Source organism: Fukomys damarensis, unplaced genomic scaffold (assembly GCF_012274545.1).
Source record: "Fukomys damarensis isolate Sample0158 unplaced genomic scaffold, DMR_v1.0_HiC HiC_scaffold_27, whole genome shotgun sequence".
Lineage (NCBI taxonomy): Eukaryota > Metazoa > Chordata > Mammalia > Rodentia > Bathyergidae > Fukomys > Fukomys damarensis.
Window position 1 is genome coordinate 38,641,274 of NW_022900939.1, and position 26,274 is coordinate 38,667,547.

At 37.1% G+C, this 26,274-nt stretch overlaps 1 protein-coding gene across 4 annotated transcripts in view; it reads left to right on the forward strand.

Moving 5' to 3' along the window:
- The first annotated feature begins 389 nt into the window (after positions 1-389).
- Ttk (TTK protein kinase) overlaps positions 390-26,274 on the forward strand; it is a 42,238-nt gene continuing 16,353 nt past the window's right edge. The window contains exons 1-13 of one of the 4 annotated variants that reach the window (XM_010617842.3): positions 390-732; positions 1,770-1,926; positions 5,398-5,620; positions 5,957-6,063; positions 14,079-14,222; positions 14,668-14,782; positions 14,942-15,014; positions 15,106-15,200; positions 17,202-17,295; positions 18,619-18,772; positions 21,724-21,872; positions 24,061-24,197; positions 25,618-25,744. In XM_010617842.3, coding sequence (XP_010616144.1) covers positions 1,788-1,926; positions 5,398-5,620; positions 5,957-6,063; positions 14,079-14,222; positions 14,668-14,782; positions 14,942-15,014; positions 15,106-15,200; positions 17,202-17,295; positions 18,619-18,772; positions 21,724-21,872; positions 24,061-24,197; positions 25,618-25,744 — 1,557 coding nt within the window. In that variant the 5' untranslated portion in view covers positions 390-732; positions 1,770-1,787. The remainder of the gene's footprint in view (positions 733-1,769; positions 1,927-5,397; positions 5,621-5,956; positions 6,064-14,078; positions 14,223-14,667; positions 14,783-14,941; positions 15,015-15,105; positions 15,201-17,201; positions 17,296-18,618; positions 18,773-21,723; positions 21,873-24,060; positions 24,198-25,617; positions 25,745-26,274) is intronic. The other 3 variants (XM_010617843.3, XM_010617844.3, XM_019206596.2) reach the window with 3 other exon arrangements.

Sequence of the window (26,274 nt, forward strand, 5' to 3'; positions counted from 1 at the left end):
CTGGCTGAAAACGAGAGGGGAATGGCAGCTTGCCAATGAAAACGCGAGGGCTGCAGGTCGTTTCCTGCACATCGACAGCGGCCAGGCTGCACTGCGGCAGCACCCGGGACCCACCCTGCACCAGTGTCACCCCTCCTTCCGCAGGTGACGAGGCCGCGGCCCGACCCTGCAGCTCCACAAGGACACCGAGCCCTTAGCGGGCTGGTGGGAGAAGCTGGTCCAGCGAGTCGAGGTCGCGCAGTACTGATGGTATCCGCTGCACCGGAGTCGAGGGCTGGAGGACCAGGATTGGAGTCATTTAGGGGAGTAGAAGGACAAAAATGGAAGCTCAAGGGCAAAACGCTGCGAAGGGCTCAATGCAGGATAGCGCAAAACACCCTCACGTGACCCGACCCGCCTCCAGCCCGACAGGGGGTGCGAGGAGCAGGCGACGCGCCACGCACCGCCGGGTCCTGAGGCTGGGGGCGACTGCCTACCCGCCAAGGACCAGACCCTGGGGCCCGGAAAGCCCAGAACAGCCACCTGCAGCCAGAGGGACCCCTCGCGCTCCACAGCCACAGGTCCGGGGAGCGCAGGGGCGGGACTCGTGGCCGCTAGCAACCAATCACGATCTGCGTCATCACGTGACTTACCTTGACCAATGGGAGATCGCGGCGAGAGCGGCGGGGAAATTCAAACGTGTGTACGCAGAGGCGTTCCGGGTCCATTTTTCTTCTTGGCTCCGCTTCTAAGGTAAGTTTTATCCTGCGGACTTCCGAGTTGCGGCTACGACCCGAGTGCGGGCTCCCTTGGCGGCCGGGTTGGTGGAAGCTGGGGCGAGGCGGGGCGCTCGGAGTTGCGTGGACGCCCGAGGGAGCGGTTGAGGAGAAGGAGGAGGAGGGTGGTGCAGGAGAGTTTGTTAGGGATGGTGGGCCTGTCCGGAAACCTGCCAGGAGATTTTACCCGCAAAGGCCGTGCTTCTACTCCATTGGATTAGAACCGGAAGCATTCAGCCTTTCACATCTCACCTCAAAGGCGGATGTTACCTTGTACACTCTGTCGCTCCTTTTAACTGTTAATCTCGAAGACGGGGCAGTGCTTTCAGTGACCCCGAGTGATTGAGATGATGTTTGTAAATCAGAGTTGAGATTGGCAGGGGGAGAGATTGCAGACACTGTGTTGATCCAACACCATTGTGCAGATGGGCAAGTGCTCGGTACTTTAGGAATTTAATTAACACGATTAAGGACGCGGGACGGGATTCTGCCATTTGTACACAGCAACAAATCCTTTGAATCTTATTTATCAGTGGGATGTTCATACTCTGCTGTCAAAGTACTCTCAATATGATGATTCACTAATATAAACCAGGTGAATAAAAGGACAGTTGTTTTTATTACCAGTTATTATTTCTATTACCAAAAAAGATTATTTACGTTACTACCAGAATCCAAGTGAATACTCTGTCATATTTTTTTAAAAGATGAACATTGGCCCGAGAAAATAATTCTAGCAAAAGGGTGAAAGAAAAGCACTCCATGTATAAGAAAGAAAATGGAAAGTGTAAGAGGGGCTGGGGCAGCAGTGTGGTGCATTGACTTCCAAAGTGTGACTTCTTCACTCAATACAACTGTAGTTATATTGTGAAGAAAAGGTATACCGGGCCTTTGAACATACAAAGTCATGTCCATTGTTTTTCTGCACAGAGCTAAATCAGCACTTCTCTAGTAATAGCTCCATATTTAGATGCATTTAACCAAACAAATGTTTTATCTTCTGGGTTCTAAAAGGCCAGTTGCAACTTAGAAATGGAGGCTGAGGATTTAAGTGGCAGAGAATTGACAATTGATTCCATAATGAACAAAGTGAGAGATATTAAAAATAAATTTAAAAATGAAGATCTTACTGATGAGCTAAGCTTGAATAAAGTCTCTGCTGATACAACAGGTGAGTTTTTCGTTTTTCTTCTTTTTAAAAATAACTGTTTTTAAAGTGTCCCCAAAGGAAAGGAATGAGTTGATAAACCCTGTATGTCAACATACTGTAACTTTCTGACTATATAGCACTTACCCATTATAGTACACTTTATCTTTTATGCTCTTGTCTGGAAATAGCCCACAATTTTCTGCTGTGTGTGTGTGTGTGTGTGTGTGGTACTAGGAAGTGAACTCAGGACCTTGTACTTGTGAGGCAGGTGAGATGCCACTGAGCTAAATTCCCAGCCCAATTTTCTGCTTTCTTAAAACATGAAACATCACTTATTAGTGTGCTCAAAAATGGCAGCTATTTCTGTTGGTACACCTTTTATCAATAGATACACCATTTTTTCCTGACTTATTTTTTTTGCAGTATACTACGTTTTTGTTTTTGTTTTTTTGGTACTGAGGATCGAACTCGGGTCTTTGCGCTTGCAAGGCAGGCGACGGAACCACTGAGCTAAATCCCCGGCCCCTTTTGCAGTATACTATGGAAACCTCACCAATCTTAGTAAAGTCGTGTATAAATTTTATACCAAAGCTGAGCATGGCAGTGCATGCCTATAATCCTAGCACTTGGGAGACAGAGGCAAGAGAGAGTTGCTGTGAGTTTGAGGCCAGCATGGGCTATATAGTGAGTTCAAGGCTGCATAGCATGACCCTGTCTCAAACAACAACAGTTTAACATCAAACACTGAATTTTTATTGAATAATTTTTCTGTTTCTCCTCTACCTCTTTTTTTTTTTCCTATCCTCTCTGTTCAGCCACAGTGGCTTCCTTGATGTCTCTTCTCTCTGCTAGACCAGCTTATACTCCCAATACTCTTGCTCTTTTCCCATTCCTTGAACAACATCCCCAAATATCTACCCACTCTTATCTCCTTCTGGTCATTTTAAAAATGTGATCTCAATAAGTCCTTTCCTAACTTACCTGTTTAGGATATCTATCTACAGGCGTGAAAATGTGTCCCCTATCTTCCTTCCTTATATTATTTTTTTCCTAATCTCTTCATGTATAATTTACTCATACGTTTGGTTGTTGTCTTTTTTTACCACTAAAGTGTGAACTCCACAACAGCAAGCGTTTTAATTGGGTTTGTTATATCCACAAAACTTAGAGCAGTGGCTGACATACAATAGTCACCTAAATGTTTATTAAACGATAATGAGTGAAACTCCCCTAAGTTTCATACACACTAGCTTTGCAAAAATGATTAGTTCAGGAGCTCAATTCTTTCTTATAAATCTCAAATGGTCGAGTCACTTGAGTAGTGAGTGACTTTTGAATGTTTGTTATATCAGTAGTGGTCATTAAATATTTGAGATTGAAAATAAATGGAAGAATCTGGGATCTAGGCATGGCTGTATTTACTTTGAAACAACCAAAGAAATTATAATTTTGTTGTCAAATAGAATATCACCCAACTTATGTCTCACCAACAAGCCTGAATGCCAGGGTAGTTGAGTACTTGCTTAAATATTGTTGATCCTTAGCACACTCAAACATAACATATTAAGAATTGTGATATAAGACATTATTTTTAAAAATTCAAGGATGGGAAAAAGCATAGTTTTTTTTGAAATGAGAATTTATATATTCTCTGTCCTACGTTGTAATGTATGCTGACTGTCATGTGAATGTTGGCGTGATAAAGATATGGATGCATTCTCTGGAAAATAGAGGAAGGAGGGGGTAACTGGGAAGCCTGAGGAATATATCTCCAGAGCTACAAATGATGAAAATGTGAATTTGTTGAGACAGGGTGTGGCTCTATAGTTTAAGCCGGCCTCCAATTTGCCTCCTGCTTAGCCTCCCAAATGCTGGGATTACGGTCATGAGCCACTGTGTTGGCTTGCAAAATATAATTCTGTAGACGTTTCACAGGCTACGGTGTTACTTCTGTACATGAACCCTTCTGTTCGAAACAATTACATTTGTGAACCGAACTGCTCAGCCCAGTTTTGCTTCCATTCACAAACTGCACTGGGGGATAAACCTAAGTGCCAGCATCTCGTGGAAGAAATTAAGTTTGTAAATGGAGGCAACAACGTAATTGCTAGGAAAACAATAAAAAATAAAACTGGAAAATGAAGATCAAACCAAATTAAATTTACAATGAAAGGGCAAAATTCTGAATGCATTATGTTTTAGTAGAAAGCAGAAACAGAAATTGTGTTTGCAAGGGTAAAGAGTTAGGCTTTGTTGGTGGCAACTAAAATTGATAGAGTAATTAATTGTAGGTCCTCTGGCAAGTCTGAGTTTAATGTTTAGTAATGGCTAAAATATCCTAAATGAGAATGACATCCAAGTTATCTATTTAAAACAACCAACACTAAAGAAAATAAAAGTGTATCACAGGGTGAAACTTACGTTTAAACATTATTCTAGCTGTTTCTATTGGTCAAAGTTCCATAGAGAGAAAACTGGTGGCACAAATAGTCCTATAAATCTGAAGATCTAGATCAGAGTAGTTATGGGAAATTAGCAGGAAGAAATTTACCAGGAAATTAACAGAAGACCTTTAGGTAACTTGAAGGAAGAAGAAAATGACCAAACTGGTTTTCTTTAGTTTTACAAGTAAGATTAAGGTATATGGAAATAACATAGTAGGTGACATTGTAAAAACAAAGTTAGGCACAGAATGGAGCAGTATTACTGAATTTTTGATGCATTAAGGCCTTGATGGGGAATTTTCTAATATGAATTGCTGGAGATCATTGTAATCAGGTTCCAGTACCCACCTGCCCAGTATGCAATGCAGTTGTGAGAAAAAATACACTAAGAGACAGAACTAAGAGAGAAAGCGGGGTGCCAGGACAGCCAATGCCATTGTAGCCAACAAAGGCCCTGGCCATTCCTAGGCACTGACTTTTATTGGCAATCTGTTGGGGTGAAGGCAACATGTGGAAATTAATGTAAACAAGTCTCATAAAGACAAGACAAAGCATTCTCAAATTAGGAACATCATGGACAAAATATGTGATTATAATTAGCACATTGTTCTAGTCTGAAGGTTTTAGTTGTGGGAACAGAATTTGGGTGCGAGTTACCCTGACCTTGGCATGTAGGCTGCGGCCATACTCACTGCTATAAACAAGCCAATTGTGGGGTTCACTTTTCACAGCCTGCCTTGGGCATAATCAGTATTGTGGTCCTCTGCAATAAATTGTTACATTTTTTTTAAAAGGTATTGGGGCCGGGGATTTAGTACAGTGGTTCTGCCGCCTGCTTTGGAAGCGCAAGGACCCGAGTTCCATCCCTGGTACCAAAAAAAAAAAAAAAAAAAAAAAAAAAAAAAAAAAAAAAAAAAAAAAAAAAGATTTATATAAATGGATAATAACAGATAAATGCTCATCTGTTAGTCAATTTGAAGAAAAAATTTCAATTTGCCATTGTTTTATGCCCATCTCTGCTATGATATATTTTGTTTTCCTTATTCAGATAACTCAGGAACTGTCAATCAAATTATGATGATGGCGAATAATCCAGAGGACTGGTTGAATTTCTTACTCAAACTAGAGAAAAACAGTGTCCCCCTAAATGATGCTCTTTTGAATAAACTGATTGGTCGTTACAGTCAAGCAATTGAAGCACTTCCTCCAGATAAATATGGTCAAAATGAAAGTTTTGCCCAAATTCAAGTGAGATTTGCTGAATTAAAAGCGTAAGTATTAGCATTTTGACTAAATTTAACTGGATATGTAATATACAACTACATTGCAAAGAGGGAAAATGAAAACATGTTGCCTAATTGATATTTTTTGATTAGATATTTTTGCTTTTAAATAGCAAGGAATTAATGTAAACTTTCTTTCCTATGTACATGTTTCCCGAAAACTCCATATTTTAGATTGTGCCTAAAAAGATTAGAAAAAATAATTATGTAATTTCACACAGAAAAAGGAAAAAGCTGATATATTTTGGAAAATAGAATGAAGAGTTACCAAATTTAGGAAGCTATATCTTTTTTATTTTTTAATTGCCCCTAATCTTATTACAGTATTCAAGAACCAGATGATGCACGTGACTACTTTCAAATGGCCAGAGCAAACTGCAAGAAATTTGCTTTTGTGCATATATCTTTTGCACAATTTGAACTGTCTCAAGGTAACCTGAAAATGTCATGCCCAGTACTTAAGTAAAAGATAACCTCTTATAATGACGCGTTAATATTAAATATGTTGTTGAATTTAAAGCAATGATCAGTTGAGAATATGGGAGGGTGCTTTGTAAGCATAAATACAGAGACTATTTATCTTAGCTCTTCTATTTTTTTCATTAATTTTATTGGTATATTTTGGGTATACATTATGCTGAAATTCATTATTGGAAATTTGTATCTTTACATAACATGCCTTGGTTCTTATTTTTTTTCCCCCCATTCTCCCTTCAATCCCTCTACCCCTCCCTATTTACAAAGACTTTGTTTCCATTTTTCCTTTTCTCATATTTATCCCATTCCCTTCTTTTCCTTTCCCCTACTCCTCCAACTTCCTCTTTGCCTTTGGACCTTTTCTTCCTATTTCACATTATCTATTATACATTTTGATCCTTATTTACACTTTCATTTTCTCACACCAGAGAAACTATTTGTTGTTTACACATGTGTGTCCAATTGATTTCACTTAAGAGTATGGCCTCAGTGTGCATCCATTTAGCTGTAAATGTGTCTAGTTCCTCATTCTTTATGGCTGAGTAGTACTCCATTTTATTTAAAAAAGCCCACAGTTTCTTTTTCCAGTCTCCAGTTGATGGGCAGTTGGGCTGTTTTCAAGTTTCAGTTATTACAGACTGTGCCGCTGTGAACATGGGTTCACGTATATCACTGTGGTATGATTCTTTGAATTCTTTTGGAAAGATACCCAGCGAGGAAATAGCTGGATCAAATCGGACTTCTATTCCTAGTTTTTTGAGGTATCTTCGTACGATTTCCATAGTGGTTGTCTACACTTCCACCTACCCTGGAGCAGGGTTCCTTTTGCCCCACAGCCCCATCAACATTTGTTATTGGTTGATTTCTTGATAGCAGCCATTCTTTGTGGGGTGAGGTGGAATCTCAGCATTGTTTTCATTTGCATCTGTCAAATGACCAATGATGTTGAACATTTTTTTATATGTTTATTTCCTATTTCTACTTCTTTGTCTGAGAAATGTCTGTTCCTTTCAGACGCCCATTTTTGGATTGGGTCTTTAAATTTGGGAGGTCTGATTTTTGTTGTTGTTTTTGTTGTTTAGATATTCTAGATAATAGACTTTTGAGTAATAGCTGGTAAAATATTTTTCCCACGTTGTGGGTTGTCTCTTCACTCTGTTGGTGGTTTCTCTTGCTGTGTAAAACTTTTTAATAAGGATCCCACTTATGATTCTTTGTGCTAGTTTACATGCAACTGAAGTTTTGTTCATGAAATCTTTTCCTTTGCCAATGTTGTTAAGAGTTCTACCTAACCTCCCTTCCAGCCATTTTAGTGTTTCTGATTTAATATTTAGATCTTTAACCCATTTTGATTTTAGTTTAGGGCATGGTGAGAAATACAGGTCTAGTTTTAATCCTTGCCAAGTTGAAACTCAGTTTTTCCAGCACCATTTATTGGAGGCTATCTTTCCTCCAGTGAGGGTGTTTGGCTCCTTGGTCAAAGATGAAGTGCCTGAGTATGTCTGGAGTTTCTGCATCTTCTAAATGGGTCACCTGAGCCTTGGGTCTGTTTCTTTGCCAGTACCTTGCTGTTTTTATCACAGTAGCTTTGTAGTATAGTTTCAAGTTGGGGATTATGATAACCCCTACTTTGTCTTTGTTTGCCTGGAATTATTTTTGCTAATCTAGGTCTCTTGTTGTTCCAAATGCATTTTTGGATTGTTTTCTCAAGGTCCATGAAGTATGCTGTTGGAATTTCAATTGGGATTGCATTGAATCTATATAGCAGTTTTGGAGGTATAGCCACTTTCACTATTATTGGTTCTTCCTACCCAGGAGTAAGGGTTGTCTTTCCATGTTCTTACATCCTCTTTGATCTCTTTTTTTTCAGAGGGCTATAGTTTTCAGAATAAGGGTCTTTGATTTCTTTTGTTAGGTTAATCCCTAGGTATTTCATTTTTTTGGATGCTATTGTGAAAGGATTTGTTCTCTAGTTCCTCTCAGTGAGTCTGTTGTTTGTGTACAGGAAAGCTACTGATTTTTGTGTTGACCTTGTATCCAGCTACTCTACTGAATTATTACTACTTATCTACTCTACTGAATTATTACTGGTTATTAAGTCTAGAAGACTTTTGGTGGCATTCTTGGGGTCTTCTGTATATAGTATCATGTCATCTGCAAATAATAACTAACTTCTGTTTTCAGTCTTTATTCCTTTTATTCCTTTCTCTTGTCTAATTACTGTGGGTAATGTTTCCAAAACTATTGAACAAGAGAGGTCATAGTGGGCATCCTTGTCTTGTTCCTGATTTTAGTGTGAAGAATTTTAGGTTTTAACCATTTAGTATGACATTGACTGGTTGGTTTTTCATAGATGGCATTTATCAGATTGAGATAGGCCATCTATTCCAATTTTTTGTAGGGGTGTTTTTTTTTTATTATGAATGTCTGTTGGATTTTGTCAAAAGCTTTTTCTGCATCAATTGAGATGATCATATGGTTTTTGCCCTTGGCTCTATTAATATAGTATATTACATGTATTGATTTGTGTATGTTGAACATTCCCTCGATCCCTGGTATGCATCCCACTTGGTCAGGGTGTATGATCTTCTTGATGACCTTCTGCATTGTTTGCCAGTATCTTATTAAGGATTTTTGCATCTCTGTTCATTAGTGAGATTGGCCTATAGTTGTATTTTTTGGTTGGGTCTTTGTCTGCTTTTGGGATTAAAGTGATGCTTGCTTCCAGGAATGAATTTGGGAGTATTGCTTCCCTTTCAATTTCACTGAAGAGTTGAAACAGTAGTGGCAATAGTTTTTTTCTCTAAATGTCTTGTAGAATTCAGCAGTGAAGCCAGTGAGATCCGGGCTTTTCTTTGGAGGTAAGTTTTTAATTATGTTTTTGTTTTCATTTTCATTGATTGATACTGGGTTGTTTAGAATTTTTTAGGTCCTCCTTTGTTCGACTTTGGTAATTCATATGGATGTAGGAATCTGTTCATTGCTTCTGTGTTTTTTATCTTATTGATGTATAGGTTCTCAAAGTAGGTATTGATAATCCTCTGGATGTCTGTTGGGTCCATTGTAATTACACTCTTCTCATTCCTAATTGCATGAATTTGAATCTTTTCTTTGCTTTTTATTTATTTATTCGCTAAGGTTATCTAAGAGTTTGTCAGTTTTGTTTATTCTTTCAGAAAAACAATTCTTTGCTTTTTTTTTTTTTTTGGTATTGTTATCTTACTCTCCATTGCATTGATTTCTGCTCTGATCTTTGTAATTTCCTCCCTTGTATCAGCTTCGAGTTTGTCCTCCTCTTCTTTTTCTAGCAGCTTGAGGTTCAGCATTAGGTTGTTTATTTGAACTTGCTCTGTTTTTCTAATATGAGTATTCACTTCTATGAGTTTCCCTCATAAGACTGCTTTCATTGTGTCTCACAGATTCTGATTTGTTGTATTGGCATTGTCATTTAATTGTAGAAACTGTCTGAATTCTTCTTTAATTTCCTCTCTGACCCATTCAGAAGTTTGTTGTTCAATTTCTTCACAATATGGTCTGGTAATATACAGCGGATGACTTCACTTCCTTTGCACTTACTTAAACATGTTCTATGAGCAAGTATGTGATCTGTTTTGGAGAACAACCTGTGTGCAGCTGAAAGTGTGTGTTCTGATTTTGTGAGGGTAGAACACTAAACATCAATTAAGTCCATTTGTTGAAGAATTTGATTGAGTTTTAGTATTTCATTGTTTATTTTGTCTAGTTGATCTATTTGTGACAGTGAGGTATTGAGGTCCCCCACTACTGTTGTTATTTATTTGATTTTTTCATGTCCATAAGTATTTGTTTTATATAGTTGGGTGCACTAGTATTCAGTGCATATATATTTATGATTGTAAACTCTTACTCTTGGATTGTTCCCTTCACAAGGATGTAGTGGCCTTCTTTGTTTCTCACTTAATGTGTTGGTTTCAAATCCATTTGACCTGCAAATAGGATAGCTACTTGTGCTTTTTTTTTTAGCTTCCTGTTGCATGGAGTATTGTTTTCCACCCTTTAACTTTCAGTCTACAAGTTTCGTTTTGAATTAAGTGTGTTTCTTATATGCAGCAGGTTGTTGGATCTTGCTTCTTGACCCATTCTGCCAGTCTGTTTCTTTTGATTGGTGAATTGAGTCCATTAACATTGATGGTTGTAAGTGATACGTACTGACTTATCTTTGTCATGACCTTTTCTTGTTGGATTCTACCCTTTAGCATTTAGTTTCTTTTTTTGCCTGACGGATTCATTCTTCTGGGCTTCCTGGGGTTGTTCTCATTGTCTTCTAGGATATTGTTTAAAAATTTTTGGAGTACTTGTTTGCTACTCATGAAGTTCCTCAGGAGCTCTTTGTCATGAAAGTATCTCGTTTCTCCATCAGTTTTGAAGGCTACATCAGTCTGGGTTGGAGGTTGTTTTCTTTTAAGGCTTGAAATACTTCACTCCAGGGTGTTCTTGACTTAAAAGTTTGTGTTGAAAAGTCTTCTGTGATTCTCATGGGCTTTCCTTTGTATGTGGTTTGTTTCTTTTCTCTAACTGCTTGTGGGATTTTGTTCTTCTGATGAGTTTCTGGAAACTTAACTATTATATGCCTAGGTGTAGGTCTTTTTTGATCATGGCTAGTTGAAGTCCTATATGCCTCGCTTATCTGTATGTCAAATTGTTTTCTCCTGCTTGGGAAATTTTCTGCCATTATTTCTGTGAAAAGTTTTTTTTTTTTTTCTTTATGTTATTTGCAGTCCCTCCTGTTTCTTCTTTGATTCCAATCAGTCCTATGTTATGCTTCTTTGCATCTAGCAGGTGCTGGATTGATTTCTCATGGTCCCTTACTATTTTTAAGAAATTTTTCTTTTCCTGGTCATCAATTGCAATGCTGTCTTCTTTATCTGGTATTCTGTCCGCACATTGGCTCATTCTGCTACGTAAACCTTCAGTGGAGTTTTTAATCCCAGATATCTGTTTGCATCTGTTTTATGGATTCCATTTGTTTCCTATGCTGGGATTCTGTCATGTTCCTCAGCTCTATTTTTTTTAATCTTTATCTGCTCTAGAGTTACTAATCATGTCTTTCATTATGGACACAATGTCTGTTGTTATCTGAGAAATTATGTCGGATATCATTTTTTTCCAGATCCTCTTTAGTTTCCAGTTCAGGGAGTCCAGGTGGTTGAGTTGTTCCATCTCATTTCCCTTTGGGGTTTCCTTAGGTGATCTGGGAGTCCGGTTTTGATAATTGTTTATGTGTCTTCACATTTCAACAGATTCAACTTGCTGTGCCTTTGTTGAAGCAATTTTTTGCTCACCCAGTGGGCTTCAATTCTCAGCAAACCTCAGGGAGGCCTTCTCTCTGCTGCTCACCATTGTGCCAATTCCTGGGTTCAGAGTAGTGGTCTTCTGGATCTCTGCACTGCCCTGTTGTCCCAGTGGTGTTCTGGCTGGGGCCTGTGCACCTTTGGGATGGTATCTGGTGTGTCTCTGGGTAGGGCCTGCCCACTTGTGTAAGTGTTGTAAGGGAGGGCCTTTGCACTGGAGACACTCGTGTCTGATCAGGCTTCTGGCTGGGGTCTGATCCCACTTACCAATGCTATCTGGGTGTTGTTGCTTGGCCACCTGTGCCTCCATTTTCTAGGCAAGCTGCTGATTTCTGGGTGGATCCCTGGCTGGTACCTATGTGTACTCAGGCCACTCTGGTCCACATGGTCTTCATGCTGAGATCTGCACACACTTTCCATTGGTGTCTTGGCAGGACTCTGGCTGGTGCCTATGCCTGTGTAGCTGTTATCTGGGCAGGCCCCTGGCTCGGACAGGTGCTCTTGCACTGTTTTGGACCATGCAGGCTTCCTTAGCTCTTCTGTTTATAAAGAATAATTTATAGAAATGAACATTGTTTGTGCTGTTAGGTTCAGGGGACATCTAAAGGAAAGTAGCTTCTTCAGTCAGTATTTGTACAGTGAAGGACATAAGATTTAAATTAAAGCTTTCTTAAGCTATAGTTTCATAGCACCAAATATACATTAAATATAGATATAATATTTAATTGGTAGTTTTTTTAAAAAATAGACTGCTGTAAAAACATTAGTTCTTGAGTACATGGTTCTTCATAGTCTGGGTCTTCTCAGTAAGGCCAAGATATCTGTCTTCCTCAGATATTTTTAGCCTGCCCATTCCTTAGTCTTTTTCTCATTTTCTGGGGTCTTTGAGTATAGCTTCAGCCCTCGCTCTGACCAAGTCTTCCTATATTCCCTCTCCTTTGTTTGTGCTACAACTTGAATCTCACTTACCAGCCTGTGGTAAAGTTATCCCTATTTACAGAATCATCATGGTGGTGCCTAAAGTTGGGTAGGTTCACTAGAGAGAATTCTTCAAGACTGAAATTGTTGGAAAATGTACAGTACAGCAGTAATTTGAGGACCCTGAACTGTTACCTATACAATTGATTTCTGAGCCCTAGTAATCTGAATCTTCTCCAGTCTATCCTGTGCACTGTCAAATTACTTTTTTTTAAAAAAAAATCATCTCCTCAAATTGATTCCTCATTCTACTCCCCTCCCACCCCCCGTACTGGGCATTGAACTCAGGCCCTTGTGTTTGCGAGGCAGGCGGCAGAACCACTGAGCCAAACCTCCAGCCCTGAGTCCTCATTCTTGCTTGTTAGAATGTTTTTGGCCAAGCCTTTGAGATTATTTCTCCATTCCATTTAAACTTATTTTTACGGTTTTATGTTTTCTCAGGAGCATCTACCAATTTTACATCTTTAAAAAATATTGGAACTCTTAAATTGAGTTGCCTATAAAAATAAATTCATAACACTATGAAGTAGTAGTATCTTCATGGTCAAAAGTTATTTGAACAGGGTTGATAGGTTGTCAGGAAATGTACAGTGTACAGTGTCCCTGAAATCCTATGCACGTTGGTGTGTGTATGTGTGTGTTTGTAGAAGTAGAGGATATTCCATAGTTTTCAGCAGATTTTCAAAGGAGTCTACGACCTTAATGTTCTGTCAAATTAAGTCTTTTCTTTGGTGTCCTAAAACAGTTACATGAAATTTTGCCTCTACTTACAATACTTGTGTGAATTTAACCACTGTCAAGTATGTTCACATTCTTTACAATTTGTAAACTGTCAGATATTAGAGGGCATCTCTTAATCATCTTTAAATACTAAGCACATAGCATCATAGCTCAGCAGCTCCCATGACTGTTGATAGCACCTTCCTTCAATAAGGTATATGATATAGACTTTAATATTTATGTGTCATGTACTAGTGATATTTGGGTTGGATCTATGTGTAGTCAAAAAGTTAATTATCGCTATAACCTTTTTAAAAATTTTGAAAATAGTGTAGCTAAGTCTGATAGCTAAAGGTTAATCTTTATCGTAATTTTTATTTTTGTGTTTTTACAAAAATCTTTTTGATGAAAGATGCCACCCTATTCTTGAGCATGGTACTGTGAGAGATGCTTCATAAAGTAAAGATTGTTGTTCTCAGGACATTTTAACATCTGAAATTCCCTCCTATTTCTGACTGCTACCTTTGACCTGTGCTTCTTCTTTTATTTTGTTTTGTTAAACTTGTAACTTCTGAAAATGAACAGTGACTATAAAACTATTAGCATCTCAATTGTGTATTAAACAAAACTATTTTGACATGAATTGTTATCAGAAGAATTAATTATATGCAAGAGAATGTATGTAGGATAAAGTGTATAAGTCTTTGACAAATATCTTAAATACCAGTTTTTTTGTTTTTTTTTCTTTTTGTCTTTTTGGTACCAGGGATTGGACTTGGATCCTTGCGCTTGTGAGAGGCAGGCAGCAGCACCACTGAGCTAAATCCCCGGCCCTTTGACAAATATCTTTGCTTTAGTCTTTTAAATTTTTTCCTAGGTCTTTATGACTGAGAATGAGGTTGACTCCTGCATAAAATGACAATTATTTTCTACTTTGTTAGGTAATTTCAAAAAAAGTAAACAACTTCTCCATAAAGCTGTAGATTGTGGAGCAGTACCACTACAAATGCTGGAAATTGCACTGCGTAATTTAGGCCTCCAAAAAAAGCAGCTGCTTTCAGAGGAGGAAAAGAAGAGTTTATCAGGTAACTACTAATGTGTGCTAATACTTTCGGTGGTGGGTAATACTGCGAACAAGGGTTCAGGATAATACGAAAGAAAAGTTTCATTTATGTAGAATGGTCAAAATCTTAATATTAAATTATAAATATAGAGGATGTAAGATTTTTTTTAGCAGTAAATTTGAAGATACAGTGCTTAGAATTATCCTGTTAACATCGTCATGTCTACACACTTTACCTGTGAGCAAATGTTTGTTTAATTTAATTAATTAATTTATTTATTTTTGGTACCGGGGATTGAACTCAGGACCTTGTGTTTTCAAGGCAGGCAGTGGAACCGCTGAGCTAAATCCCTGGCCCCCAAATATTTATTTTAAATAGACTTTGTAGGTAGTCTTATTTATAAGGTTTTTTTGTGTGTATCCCTTATGTCCATACAAATTTAATCATGGTTTTGAAATTTTTACAGTATCTACAGTATTAACTTCCCAAGAGTCATTCTCTAGTTCACTTGGACATTTACAAAGTAGAAGCATCAGTTATGATTCCAGAGGGCCAGCCACTAAAACCAGGCTTTTATATGGGTAAGAAAAGCGATTCATTTCCTCACATGCTCATTTACATAACTATACATACATAAATGTATATTTGTATATGTATAGTAATAGTGCTTAGCAGTAAAATGGAAATACACTTTTTAATATTACTCTTTGGAAAATTGGGGGTATTTTCTTTCTTTTTAGAGAGAATGTACCCCCACAAGATGCAGAAGTAGGTCATGGAAATCCCTTGAAACAAACTAACAAAATTAAACGGGTAAGTTGTTTTCATTCTACTTTGACTTAGGTAATAATAGTGAAGGCTTTATTTCTCAGTTGTTTACTTGAATCTTTTAAAATATTTTTAGTCCTGCCCATTTGGAAGAGTCCCAGTTAACCTTCTAAATAGCCCAGATTATCAAGTGAAGACAGATGGGTCAGTTATGCCAAGTTTTGCAAAAAGGTATGTTTGAGTTTTAACTTTTTAATTTATATTTAAAGGTTGATGGAAGAATGGTCTTAAATCTTTTACGAAGTCACAGTAATTATTATGAATTACTAATCATCACTAATTATTACTACTAGAAGTTAATGAGCTTCTCTAAATGCTTTGTCTAGGAACAACAACAAAAAATGAGTAGAGAAATGACCTTTTTTGCTATTTGCCCTTGTTAAAAATACTCATGAAAGGAACTCATAAAGAATTGAGGCTGGGGATTTAGCTCAGTGTCACAGCTGGCAAGTGTGAGGTCCTGAGTTTGAGCCCCAATATATTTAAAAAAAAAAAATTAGGAAAACATGTTAGAAAAAAGATTAAGTGAACATGAAGGTTAAAGGCATGCAACGTTCCTACAGTTAAAATGCTTCGTCTTGGAGCATTCTTACTTATGGTAACCTTCCTGGTAAGATTCTCTTCCTAGTGCATTTGAGAGCCTATATCGGGGGACAAGGTGATCTGTGGGCCTGTGTCCTTTCCATCTACCTTTCTGAAGGAAAGATGATATTTTCATCAGTTTGCTTCAGAGTTGATGGCTTCAAGAAATGGGGTAGGGCAGGAGGTTTAGCTTTGTTACTTAATATGCATTAGGTCAGGGGTTTAATCCCTGCACTGAGAAAATAAAGAGAATAAGTTAATTCCTGGCTGGGTGAGGTGGCACATTCCTTTAGTGCCATCTGCTGTGGAAGCTGAACCAAAAGGTTCTGTTGAGCCCAGGGTTTCAGGGCCAGCCTGAGCAGTGTAGCGAGACCCTATCTCTAAAAAAGTGGGATCTCCTAGGTAGTGAAATATTGTTCATCACATCCAGTATGTTCCCCATCTCTTAATTTGGATGCTTACTTCTTATAACAATTGGGAATATAGTAGTCTAGTTCCGCTAAGGAAGAGTATTTCTGATTTATTCTTAACTCTAACCACCATGTGTAATATTTATATTGGAAAAATCTTTGTGTATTCCAAAGAATCAGTCTGCAAATAAACTTGAGACAAATACAACTGATTTTTTTTTTTTTTACTTGGTGTTTTCAGTCATTAAAGTCCTTTTGCATTTAGGCCTTAACTAAATATTGGCATTAAAAGGGCAGTTTGATTAAGTACCCCTCACCCACCCACCACCACTCCAGGCTACTGGAGATTGAACCCAGGGCCTTTGTGCTAAGCTACATTCACAGCCCCCCCCCCACTTTTTTTTGGTACCCGCTGAGCTAAATCCCTGCCCCCCCCCTTTTTTGAGACAAGTTCTTGCTAAGTCACTGAGTTGTTCAGCCTGGGCTTAAACTTGTGATCCTCCTGCCTGGGCCTCCCAGAGTGCTGGGATTGTAGGACATGCATCACTATGCTGGGAAAACTCCATGGTTTTATATTTCATTTTTTTGCATTTTAGATACCAGTATAAATAAATTGTAAAGCAGACTTTCTCTCACTCTGAAAAAATAAATCGAAAACAATAAAAATACCCCAAAACTCCAACTGCATTCTTTGTACCTGTTAGGATAGCTTTGAGCTAGGTGTATAGAGGCTCACAAAAGAGTTCCCTGTTCCCTGGTTCTTAAAGCTGTTTGTAATCTGAGATGTGGTCTCACTTACATACTTACACTGTACTACAGTCTTACTGTAACTCCATCTGTTACTTATTAGGTAATGAAGACACTGACAGGTATCTCATTTTTTTGTCATTGGCCAGTACCTAATTTTCTAGCTTGGTCACTTTTGTGTTAGAATCGTGTCAGTTTTAAAAATGGCTTTTTGAGAGATTCTTTCAATCAAAAAAAATATCTGTTAAAAAAGCCAACTTTAAAATGAGAAAAAGATACACTTAGTGGCTGGAGATTTAACTCAGTGGTTCTGCTGCCTGCCTCACAAGTGTGAGGTCCCAAGTTTGATCCCCAGCACCAAAAAAAAAATAATAATAATACACTTAAAAGATTACTTTTCAAATTAAACAGTAAAATTATTTTGTTTCATGAGTAATAGGCAGATCTCTGGATCAGAATGTCGAGATTTGATTATGCCTGCATCTAAACCAAGTGGAAATAATTCCTGTGAATTGAGAAATTTAAAGGTATTTCAGTATTTCAATATTTATATAAAATAAGCGTTCCTGATTTGGATTCATGTAGCTTTTTCTGGGGAAATGGTCTGAAGCATATCTATCTGCAAGTGTTCGGAGACAAGAGATACAGGACCACCAAGGTGAAGTGGAACGGGAGTGCTTGATGGTGCTTCTCAGAGATGAAGGTGTGGAACAAGGGCCTGCTATCTTGGGAGGACCGAGAAGTAACATTTACTAGGCAGATTAGTTATCCTGAGTGTGGGAATAGCTGGGGGAGCTGTTACCCCAGGTTCTTTTTCTTGATATATTTAATCATAATGATTTTGATAAGACATTTAGGAAAAAAGCAGAGTTGAGGGGTTAAGTAACCAAATATGACCTGGTAAAGCAGAGAAACTTTGAGAGAACTTCAAAGACAGGTGGTAACTAGTTCTTGGTGCTCTGTGATTGCTTTAACGTTTGTTACCATAATGAAGTTGACTTAAATCTCTGGCATCATGATGTACACATTTTCATTTTTATAATCTTGTAGTGCGTTGTGCTTCCAAGATTTAGATTCAAAATACTAAGTTTTTCTAATCCCAGCTCTTGAAGAGAATAGCAAAAAGTTTCCTCTCTAGATTTATAATAATTCTGTCTAGTCAGTATGGTGGAGCATACCTGTAATCCCAGCATTTGGGAGGCTGAGGCAGGAGGAGGATTGTAAGTTCAAGGCCAGCCTGAGCTACATAGGGAGATAGGGAAAGGGGAATAAGGGAAAAGGAAAAAAAATATGAGAAAATGTAAAAATGGAATTAAAATGTTGGTGAAGGGAGGGTGGGGACAAGGGAAAAAATGAGAACCAAAACCTGGCATGTAAAGGTACAAGATCCCAGTAATGATTGTAACTGTACTGTCTACCTAGAATGTACCAATAAATTCAATTTATAAAAACAAAACAAAACAAAAAAAAAGAATACTGTCTTGGGGTTACAAATGTTAATTTTTATGAGTGCTGTTATTTTTTTAGATAAAATACAATCATAAAATAGATAAATTTTATCTTGTTATGAGGCTTGTTCTATATTGGATTCAAACTTTCTAACTTCTTAAGGGAAATGTAGTTTAGCAATTGAATAATATGTCCATTAAAAGCAAATTGGCCAAATTTATGGTCAAGACCCTTCCTATTTTTCTAAATAATAATTCAGTCTGTAGGAGTTTGAATCTACCAGTAAGTATAATAGATAAGTATACTAGCAATCTTTGCACATGCATAAGACTTCAATGTGTTGAATAAGAGTGCTACTACTGTTAATAGAACTTTTATTTTTTTGAATTTTTTTCATGTAGTCTGTTCAGAATATCCATTCGAAGGAATCTCTGATATCAGATGAAAAGAGTTTTGAACTTAATACCGATTCAGTAACTCTGAAGAATAAAGCCGAATCAAGTCTTGTAACTAAATTAGAAGGTACAGCGGCAGAATCAATACTTACTTCTGCAGGTAAGAGCACCACTTTGTAGTTTGGGAAAATAGCTACCCAAGAATAGTGATATGAGGTAATCTTGCTTTGTCTTGTATTTTAGCTCAAACATACAGAGTGCATGCAAAATGCTGATTCCTAAGGTGCGTAAAAAGAGAGAAGGAAAAATGCTATGGAACTAAGTCATTTTTCACTGTTAGCTTGACAGAAGCTGTTTCTATGATAGCATCCATCTCATCTTTTCCTCTACGTGGGCACTATGATAAATGGTCTAGGATATATAAATGAATGAGACAGTGTTCCAGTGAGGTTGTAATTCAATTAGGAGAGATAAATGGAGATACATAAATGTAATGCTGGGTGGAATATAGAGATTGTTATGGAGCCACATAAATGAAATCAGAAAAGTAAGAAACTAACTTGGTTTGGGGAAAATAAGTAGTATGTTGAGGAGAAGAAATTTGAAGTTTATGATTTAAATGGGGAAATCCCAGTGATGAAGTATTTTGGAAGGAATAGCTTAGGCAAAAGCATAAAATATTTTCGGAACAATAGACTGTCTAGTCATGCTGAAAACTACAACACAGGTAGTTTAGATGTTGGAAATAAAGTTTTGAATGTCCATCTTTTTTTTTTTAAGCTTGTACTTTACTATTTAAGATTTTTTTTACACAAGATCACTGACAGAATGATTATGTGCAGGCTCAAGCTGTCAGAATAGGGCTGAGAAGGAGCTGTGGGACAAGGCGAGTCTTGTCCTGTCATTTGACTTGTACTTTCCTGCTTCTAATCCTCCACCTCCAGTGATTTATTGAAAAGATCATCTTTTTCCTCTCTGAATTTTTATAGATAAGGTGATTCTATGTAGCAGTCTGTTTGGATTCTTTGTTCCATAGCAAATTTTGTCTTTGTGTCAGTAGTGTCTTTGTTACTGCAATTAAGTCTTGGTGCCTCTTAGTGTAAATCATCTGGCTTTGTTTTTTACAAATATCTTGGCTATTCTAGCTAGGCCTTTTGGGTTTCCATATAAATATGAGAATCTATCTGTCAGTTTCTACTGTTTAAAAAATGGAAATTTAATTGAAATCTAATTGAACCTATAAGAAAATATGGGACAAATCGACATCTTTATTGTTTGGTGCTCAAGTCTCCTAAGCTGGCATATTCTTTCATTTACTTAAGACATTGAGAGGATCCTTTTCTTTGTAGAGGTTTTGCATACCTTTGGCTAGCTATCTTTTTTGAGACTGCGCCTATGAATATTATTTTTTATCTTTGTTGCTAGTATATAAAAATACAGTTGAACAGGGGATTTGGCTCAATGGATCTGCTGCCTGCCTTGCAAGCACAAGGGCCTGAGTTCGATCCCTTGGTACTACCAAAAAAATAATGAATAATAAATAAATAATACAATTGAGTTTTACTTATTGACCTTAGGTACAGTGACATTGCTAAATTCATTGATAATACCAACAGCTTTCCTGTGTATTCTTTGGATTTTTTTGTAGCAACACAATTGTGTTGTTTGAAAATAGTATCATTTTTGATCTTTCTAATCCTTTTGACTTTCATTTTTTTCTTGTCTTATTATAGTTACTAAAACCTCAAGTATCATTATGATGAGAAGGAATGATAAATGGCATTCCTTGAAGAGGAAAATTTTCAGTATTTTATCCTTGGTATGATGACTGCTATAGTCAGTCTAATAATGCTCTCCCAGCTGAACTACTTTGGGCACACTAGATTTTTGTAGCTACTCTATCACATTGAGTTCTGTTTTGTACTTAGATTGCTAATAGTTTTTTATTACTGGGTCTTGGAATTTTATCAAATGCTTTTCCTGAATTCATTGAGTTCTTCATATTTTCTTTATTCTGTTCTTATGGCATATTTCATTCATTTTTAAATACTTTGTAAACTTTGTATTTAAAAATAAACCTACTTTGGATATAGTAATTTAATTTTTTTTTTGGTTTTTTTGAGACAGGGTCTCACTGTGTAGTTGAGACTGACCTGCAACTCACTATGTAGCTCAGGCTGGTCTCGAACTCGCAGTAATCCTCCTGCCTCAGCCTCCTGAGTGCTGGGATTACAGGTATGCACCACGATGCCCGGCTCTAGTAATTTAACATTTCTTATATATCAATTGGCAATAATTTGTTTAGGATCTTTGCATCTGTTATCATGGGGGTATAACATTTTTACATTTATAGAGTGTGAAACATACTGCTGAGGCATTTTTGTTAATAGAAAACAAATGACAGGTTAGAAAAAGGTACAATTTTCATGTGAAACTAAAGATCTATGAAAAGTGGTGCATTATCATCTCTTTCAAAAGTCTTTAAGTCTGGAATGGTCTTTAACCAAACTGAGTAACCAGTTAGGAAGGTGGCTGTGTCACGGCTTTGTAAAATTTCTTTAGTAGAAACAAACTGTCAAAAGCTGGCTTAAAGCTTTGTTTGTTTTATGGGTTTTCTTTTTCGTTTTTTGAAGTACTAGGAGATGTAGTGCTATCTTATCCAGTCTTTTTTTTTTTTTTTTTTGAGACACATTTACTAAATTGCCCTGCTGCAGGCTCCTGAGTAACTGGAATTACCTCCCCATTTGTGGTTTTTTTTGTTTTGTTTTGTTTTAATTTTATGAAAAAAAATCATAATCCAATAATAAAAGAATAGCAATAGTTATTATACTGTTTTATTATTTAGGCTTAGTTTGTTTTTATTGATAAGGGATCTTGCTAGGATGTCCAGGCTGGCCTTGTATTCATGAGTTCAAGTGGTTCTTCCTTCTCAGTTTTTTAATCAGGTGACTGTGCCCTGCCTTTGTTTTTATCCAGTATTCTTGCTTTTTTGGGGGGGTGTACCAGGGATCAAACTCAGGACCTTGTACTTGCAAGGCAAGCACGGTGCTACTGAGCTAAATCCTCAGCCTTATTCTAGATTTCTAATGACAGCAACAAATATAATTTCAGAAACCAAGGAGCATCAAGAACCAAAGGTTCCAGAAAGTACCCAGAAACAATGGCAACCTAAGAGAAAGTCAGAATGTGTGAACCAGAATCCTGCTATACTTTCAAATCAGTGGCATATGCCAGACATAACCCCAAAGGTTGATACGGAGGTAACTTTTGTTTTCCTTAAAGTGCAATATTGAAATTATTCATAATGCATTTCTTCCCCCCCCCCCGTACCAGAGATTGAACTTTGCAGGCACAGTGCCACTGAGCTGAATCCCTAGTCCATTCATAATGCATTTCTAAACTTTGATGATCATGTTATTTTCTTTTGTTAAATGCTTATGTTTAATGAAATAGTTTATTAATGCAGGGGTTGGCAAATATATGCTTTCGTCTGTGGTCCAGATCTAGTTCCTAGCCTGTATCAAAGAAGTTTTATTGAAACACAACCAAACTCATTTCTTTACTTACCTGAATCTGCTTTTGCCCCTTAAAATCAAAGTTGAGCAGTTGCAGTGAAAACCATAGACCTGCAAAGCCTATGTTCACTCTTCAGTCCATGACAGAAAACCGTGTGCATATCTCTGAACTAGTATAATGCTGTGTCAGTGATTTACCTGTCATACTCATCAACAAAAATGGGAAAATGTCTTACTAGACAGTATATGTAAATTTGTAGCATTTTTTGTTTTTGTTTGTTTGCACTACTGGGCATTGAACCTAGGGCCTTAGCTACACTCCTAGCCCTTTATTATTTTTTTCATTTTTGAGATAGGTCTCCTTCCGTGCCTAAGATGCCTAGGCGGGGCTCAAACTTGTGATCGTTCTACCTCTGCCTCCTTATATGACAGACAAGCAGCGCTATACTGATTTAAATTTGTAGCATGTTGAATTGTTAGGCCCAGTGGCTATTTTAGAAGAAACTATCTGGCAGCTATGGAAAACCATCTGAGTGGTTGCTTACTCGTTGCTGTCATCTGAAAATCCTAGGGTCTCTCCATCATTCTGGGTCACACACAGCCCAAGAACTGCTCTTGTGTTTGCTAACTTCTGTACCTCTTTGTATCACTGGTCCTACAGCCAGTTTAAGATTCATAACGTTTTCCTCTCTAGTGACTATTTCCTTAATTTAACTCTCACCACCCACTCATATCCTCGTTTTTGATGTCTAGAGAGTTAAATGCAAACATCCCACTGTGTGATGACTATCTTTTCCATTTTTGTTACTCAATAATCTTACCACAGCAGTTTCTCAATCACATCCTTACCACTAACCTTAGAGTGTGTCTGTGTGTACACATGTGCATATGCATGAGAAAGTCTAAAATTTATCCAGCAAAAGAGATTTACTAGTTATCTTCAAAACTTAAGAGGACCACAGTATACAAAGTAGAATAGATTGATCCACTGTGGTTCCCAAGAGCACATTTAAGTAGAGAAATGAGTTTACTAGAAATAACTGGAAATATACACTAGTAAGGAAAGCTGTCCCCAAATTGAAGTGAACTTCTGTAGAAAGAGTGCTTAGTTACTACATATTTTCAAGCAAAATATGGTGTTCTGTTTGGTTGAGATGCTGCAGAGTTGGGGTTGGTAAACTTCACAGAAAGGGTGAGTAGGCTTTGCAGACTAGGTGGTCCCTGTTGTGATTTCTCAGCTCTGCCATTAGAGACTGAGAATAGCCAGAGACCACATGTAAATAAGCGAGCGTCCCTGTATTCCAATGAAAGTTGGTTTATAAAAATAGGTGGCGAGATCCAGCCATTAGTCCGTCATTTTTTATCCTGACTGTCAAGGATGTTCATTCATCACCCTGTGGGATTTGTCTGAGATGAGTTGCACAGGTTCTGTGTGTCTCACAAGAGAGAACAACACCGGGATTTGCGGGTCTGGTTTTTGCTGATTCAGTAGTATTTGTCTCATTTGTGAAGTGTAGTTTTATGGATTAAGGAACTTTTATTTATTTGTTTATTTTTTTGGTGCTCAGATTGAACTCAGGTCCTCACACATGCTAAGCATTTGCTCTACCACTGAGCTAGACCCCCACCCACTTCTGTTACAGATTATAAAAAGTTTAATACCTCTTAAAAGGCTCTGGTGGGAGGATGTTAAGTCTTGTCTTATTAAAACGATTTTGTGCTCCTTCCTTTCACTCATAATTATTTTGAGCAAAATATGTTATACTTGAAAGTTCGGAGCTATACTAAAAAATAAATAAAAGTCTATGATACATATGCTTGTCTGTTTTAGTATGGTTTCATTTTTCATATTTTCTTCTAAAGATTATAATATTTGTTGAACAGGTTATTAATTTAAAAATTCTAAATCATGACATTTGAAATTTTCTTTTAGCAGAAACATACCATTGTTGAGCAACCTGTCTTTTCAGTTTCGAAGCAGTCACCACCCTTATCAGTGCCTAAATGGATTGATCCAAAATCTGTTTGTCAGACACCGAGTAACAATACCTTGGATGATTACATGAGCTGGTAATTAATTTTGGTACCTAGTTCAGGACTCAGGATGATAAAATAGAAATAAGATGAGCTTTGAAGCCAGATGGATCTGGGGTTGAATCCTTAGACTTTGCAAATTATTTTTCTCAATATCGTGTTTTTCAGGGGGCTGGGGATTTAGCTCAGTGGGGCTGTGCCTGCCTTGCAAGTGCAAGGTCCTGAGTTCAATTTCCGGTACCAAAAAAAATACCATGTTTTTCATCTGTAAAACATGAAGGGGAAAGTAACATTATATATTAATATTATAAAGAATTGTTATGAATGTGGTATTGTCATATTTGCATTTACAACCTATATACCTTCTAAGGAAGCAACCTTTCTTGATAATCTTGAATACCTCTCAGACATATTTTAAAGGAAGGTCAGCATTCCTAGAGTGGATAGAGTATGGTTAAATATTTTGTCGTGAGAAATGTTAATTGGAATATGATAACTTTTGGGAAGAGGTTGGTTGTATAATTCACATGGTTCTGAAGGCTTTCAAAGTAGTAAGACTTGAAAAGGTAGAAATAAGGGATGAATGAAGAAATTGGATGATTAGTGCTCATTAACAGGAAACGAGTATTACAAAAATAGAAAGGGGCGTGGTGTGTCATCTTCAGCTGGTGACTATTTTTAATATATTTTGAATGGCATAGGTGATAATTTAGGTTCACAATGCCCTTGGCTTTTTGTTTTTATAATGTAATCTTTGATCTTAATTAGAACTGGCCTCCTTTTATAACCAAAAAATTACCTATTTAATACAGTTTTGCTGTATAGTGCCTCATTTTACTAATTGTAGAATATTTTAAAGAATGATGGCTAACTAAATTAATGGTGTAGATGTTTCTTGTGATATTAGATTATTGTTAATATTTACAGACATCATTTATGCCAAGTACTGTTCTAGATGTAGAACAGACAAGGTAATGGGTAGCAGGCAAGATAAGAAACTTGTGCCAATATGTGCTAAACATACCAAACAAGTTAAAGGCCAGGTCTTGTGATATAATTGGCAGATACTTTTTGAGATATTTTTAGCAGAGCACTATAGAACATTGTTGTTCAAAAGCACTCACAGAATCTTTCCTCAATTATCACCTGATCTGTACCTTAAATTCTTACATAACACTCCATTTTTTAAATGCCATCTTATTTTAATCATAAGAATTTCTTGTGTGAGGACCAAAATTAATTTCACAAAGAATCCCCTCAAATAAAATATGGGGTGGTGATATAGCTAGAATAAATAAATATCACTACACTATAAAAACTAATGTGGCTCCTGTTTGATATAGCACTTCTAAATTTATACCTGTCTATTTAAATACATGAAAACTGAATTAGAATCTTGCTTTTAAACTTTTTGTATTTTAAATGAAGGGAAAAACATGATCTTTCCTACCTTTAGCTTTAGAACTCCGGTTGTCAAGAATGACTTTCTCTCCGCCTGTCCTTCATCAACACCTTACAGCCGATTTCCCTGTCTCCAGCAGCAACAGCAGCAAGTTCCTGTTACTCCTCTCCAGAACCTGCAGGTTCAATAAGCTTTGTTTCTGATGCCATGTGTCATGTACCATTAGAGAGACAACAGGCAGGTAGACAGTTTTTAAAAACACCATCTAGTTGTTAGAAAAGGTCTTGAGAACTTTCCATATCTCCAGAACGGCATACATGGTAAATTTGAGAGCTGTTCTAACAAGGCCCAAGGATCCAGTTTGAACAGCTAAATAAAATTTCTCTTATAACCAAATTTACTTTGTATTCTGTTTAACTATTTAAGTCAACTGTTTGTGAACAGTTCCATTTCACTTGTTAATTAATACAAATTAATTTGGAAAAGTAAATCTTCAAGATTTTCAAATTCTCAATAAACTAACAAGTTTTTTGGTGAGGCAGTTGCATTACTATCTGAAAAATAATTTAGACACTCTTGACACCAGAATTTAACATCAGTTTATAGTAACTCTGGGAGGCAGCCTTGTACAGTGGGCCTGGGCATAAATCTTTACCTTCACCACTTATTGGCTGTGATACTTTTTTTTTTTTTTTTTTTTTTTTTTTTATT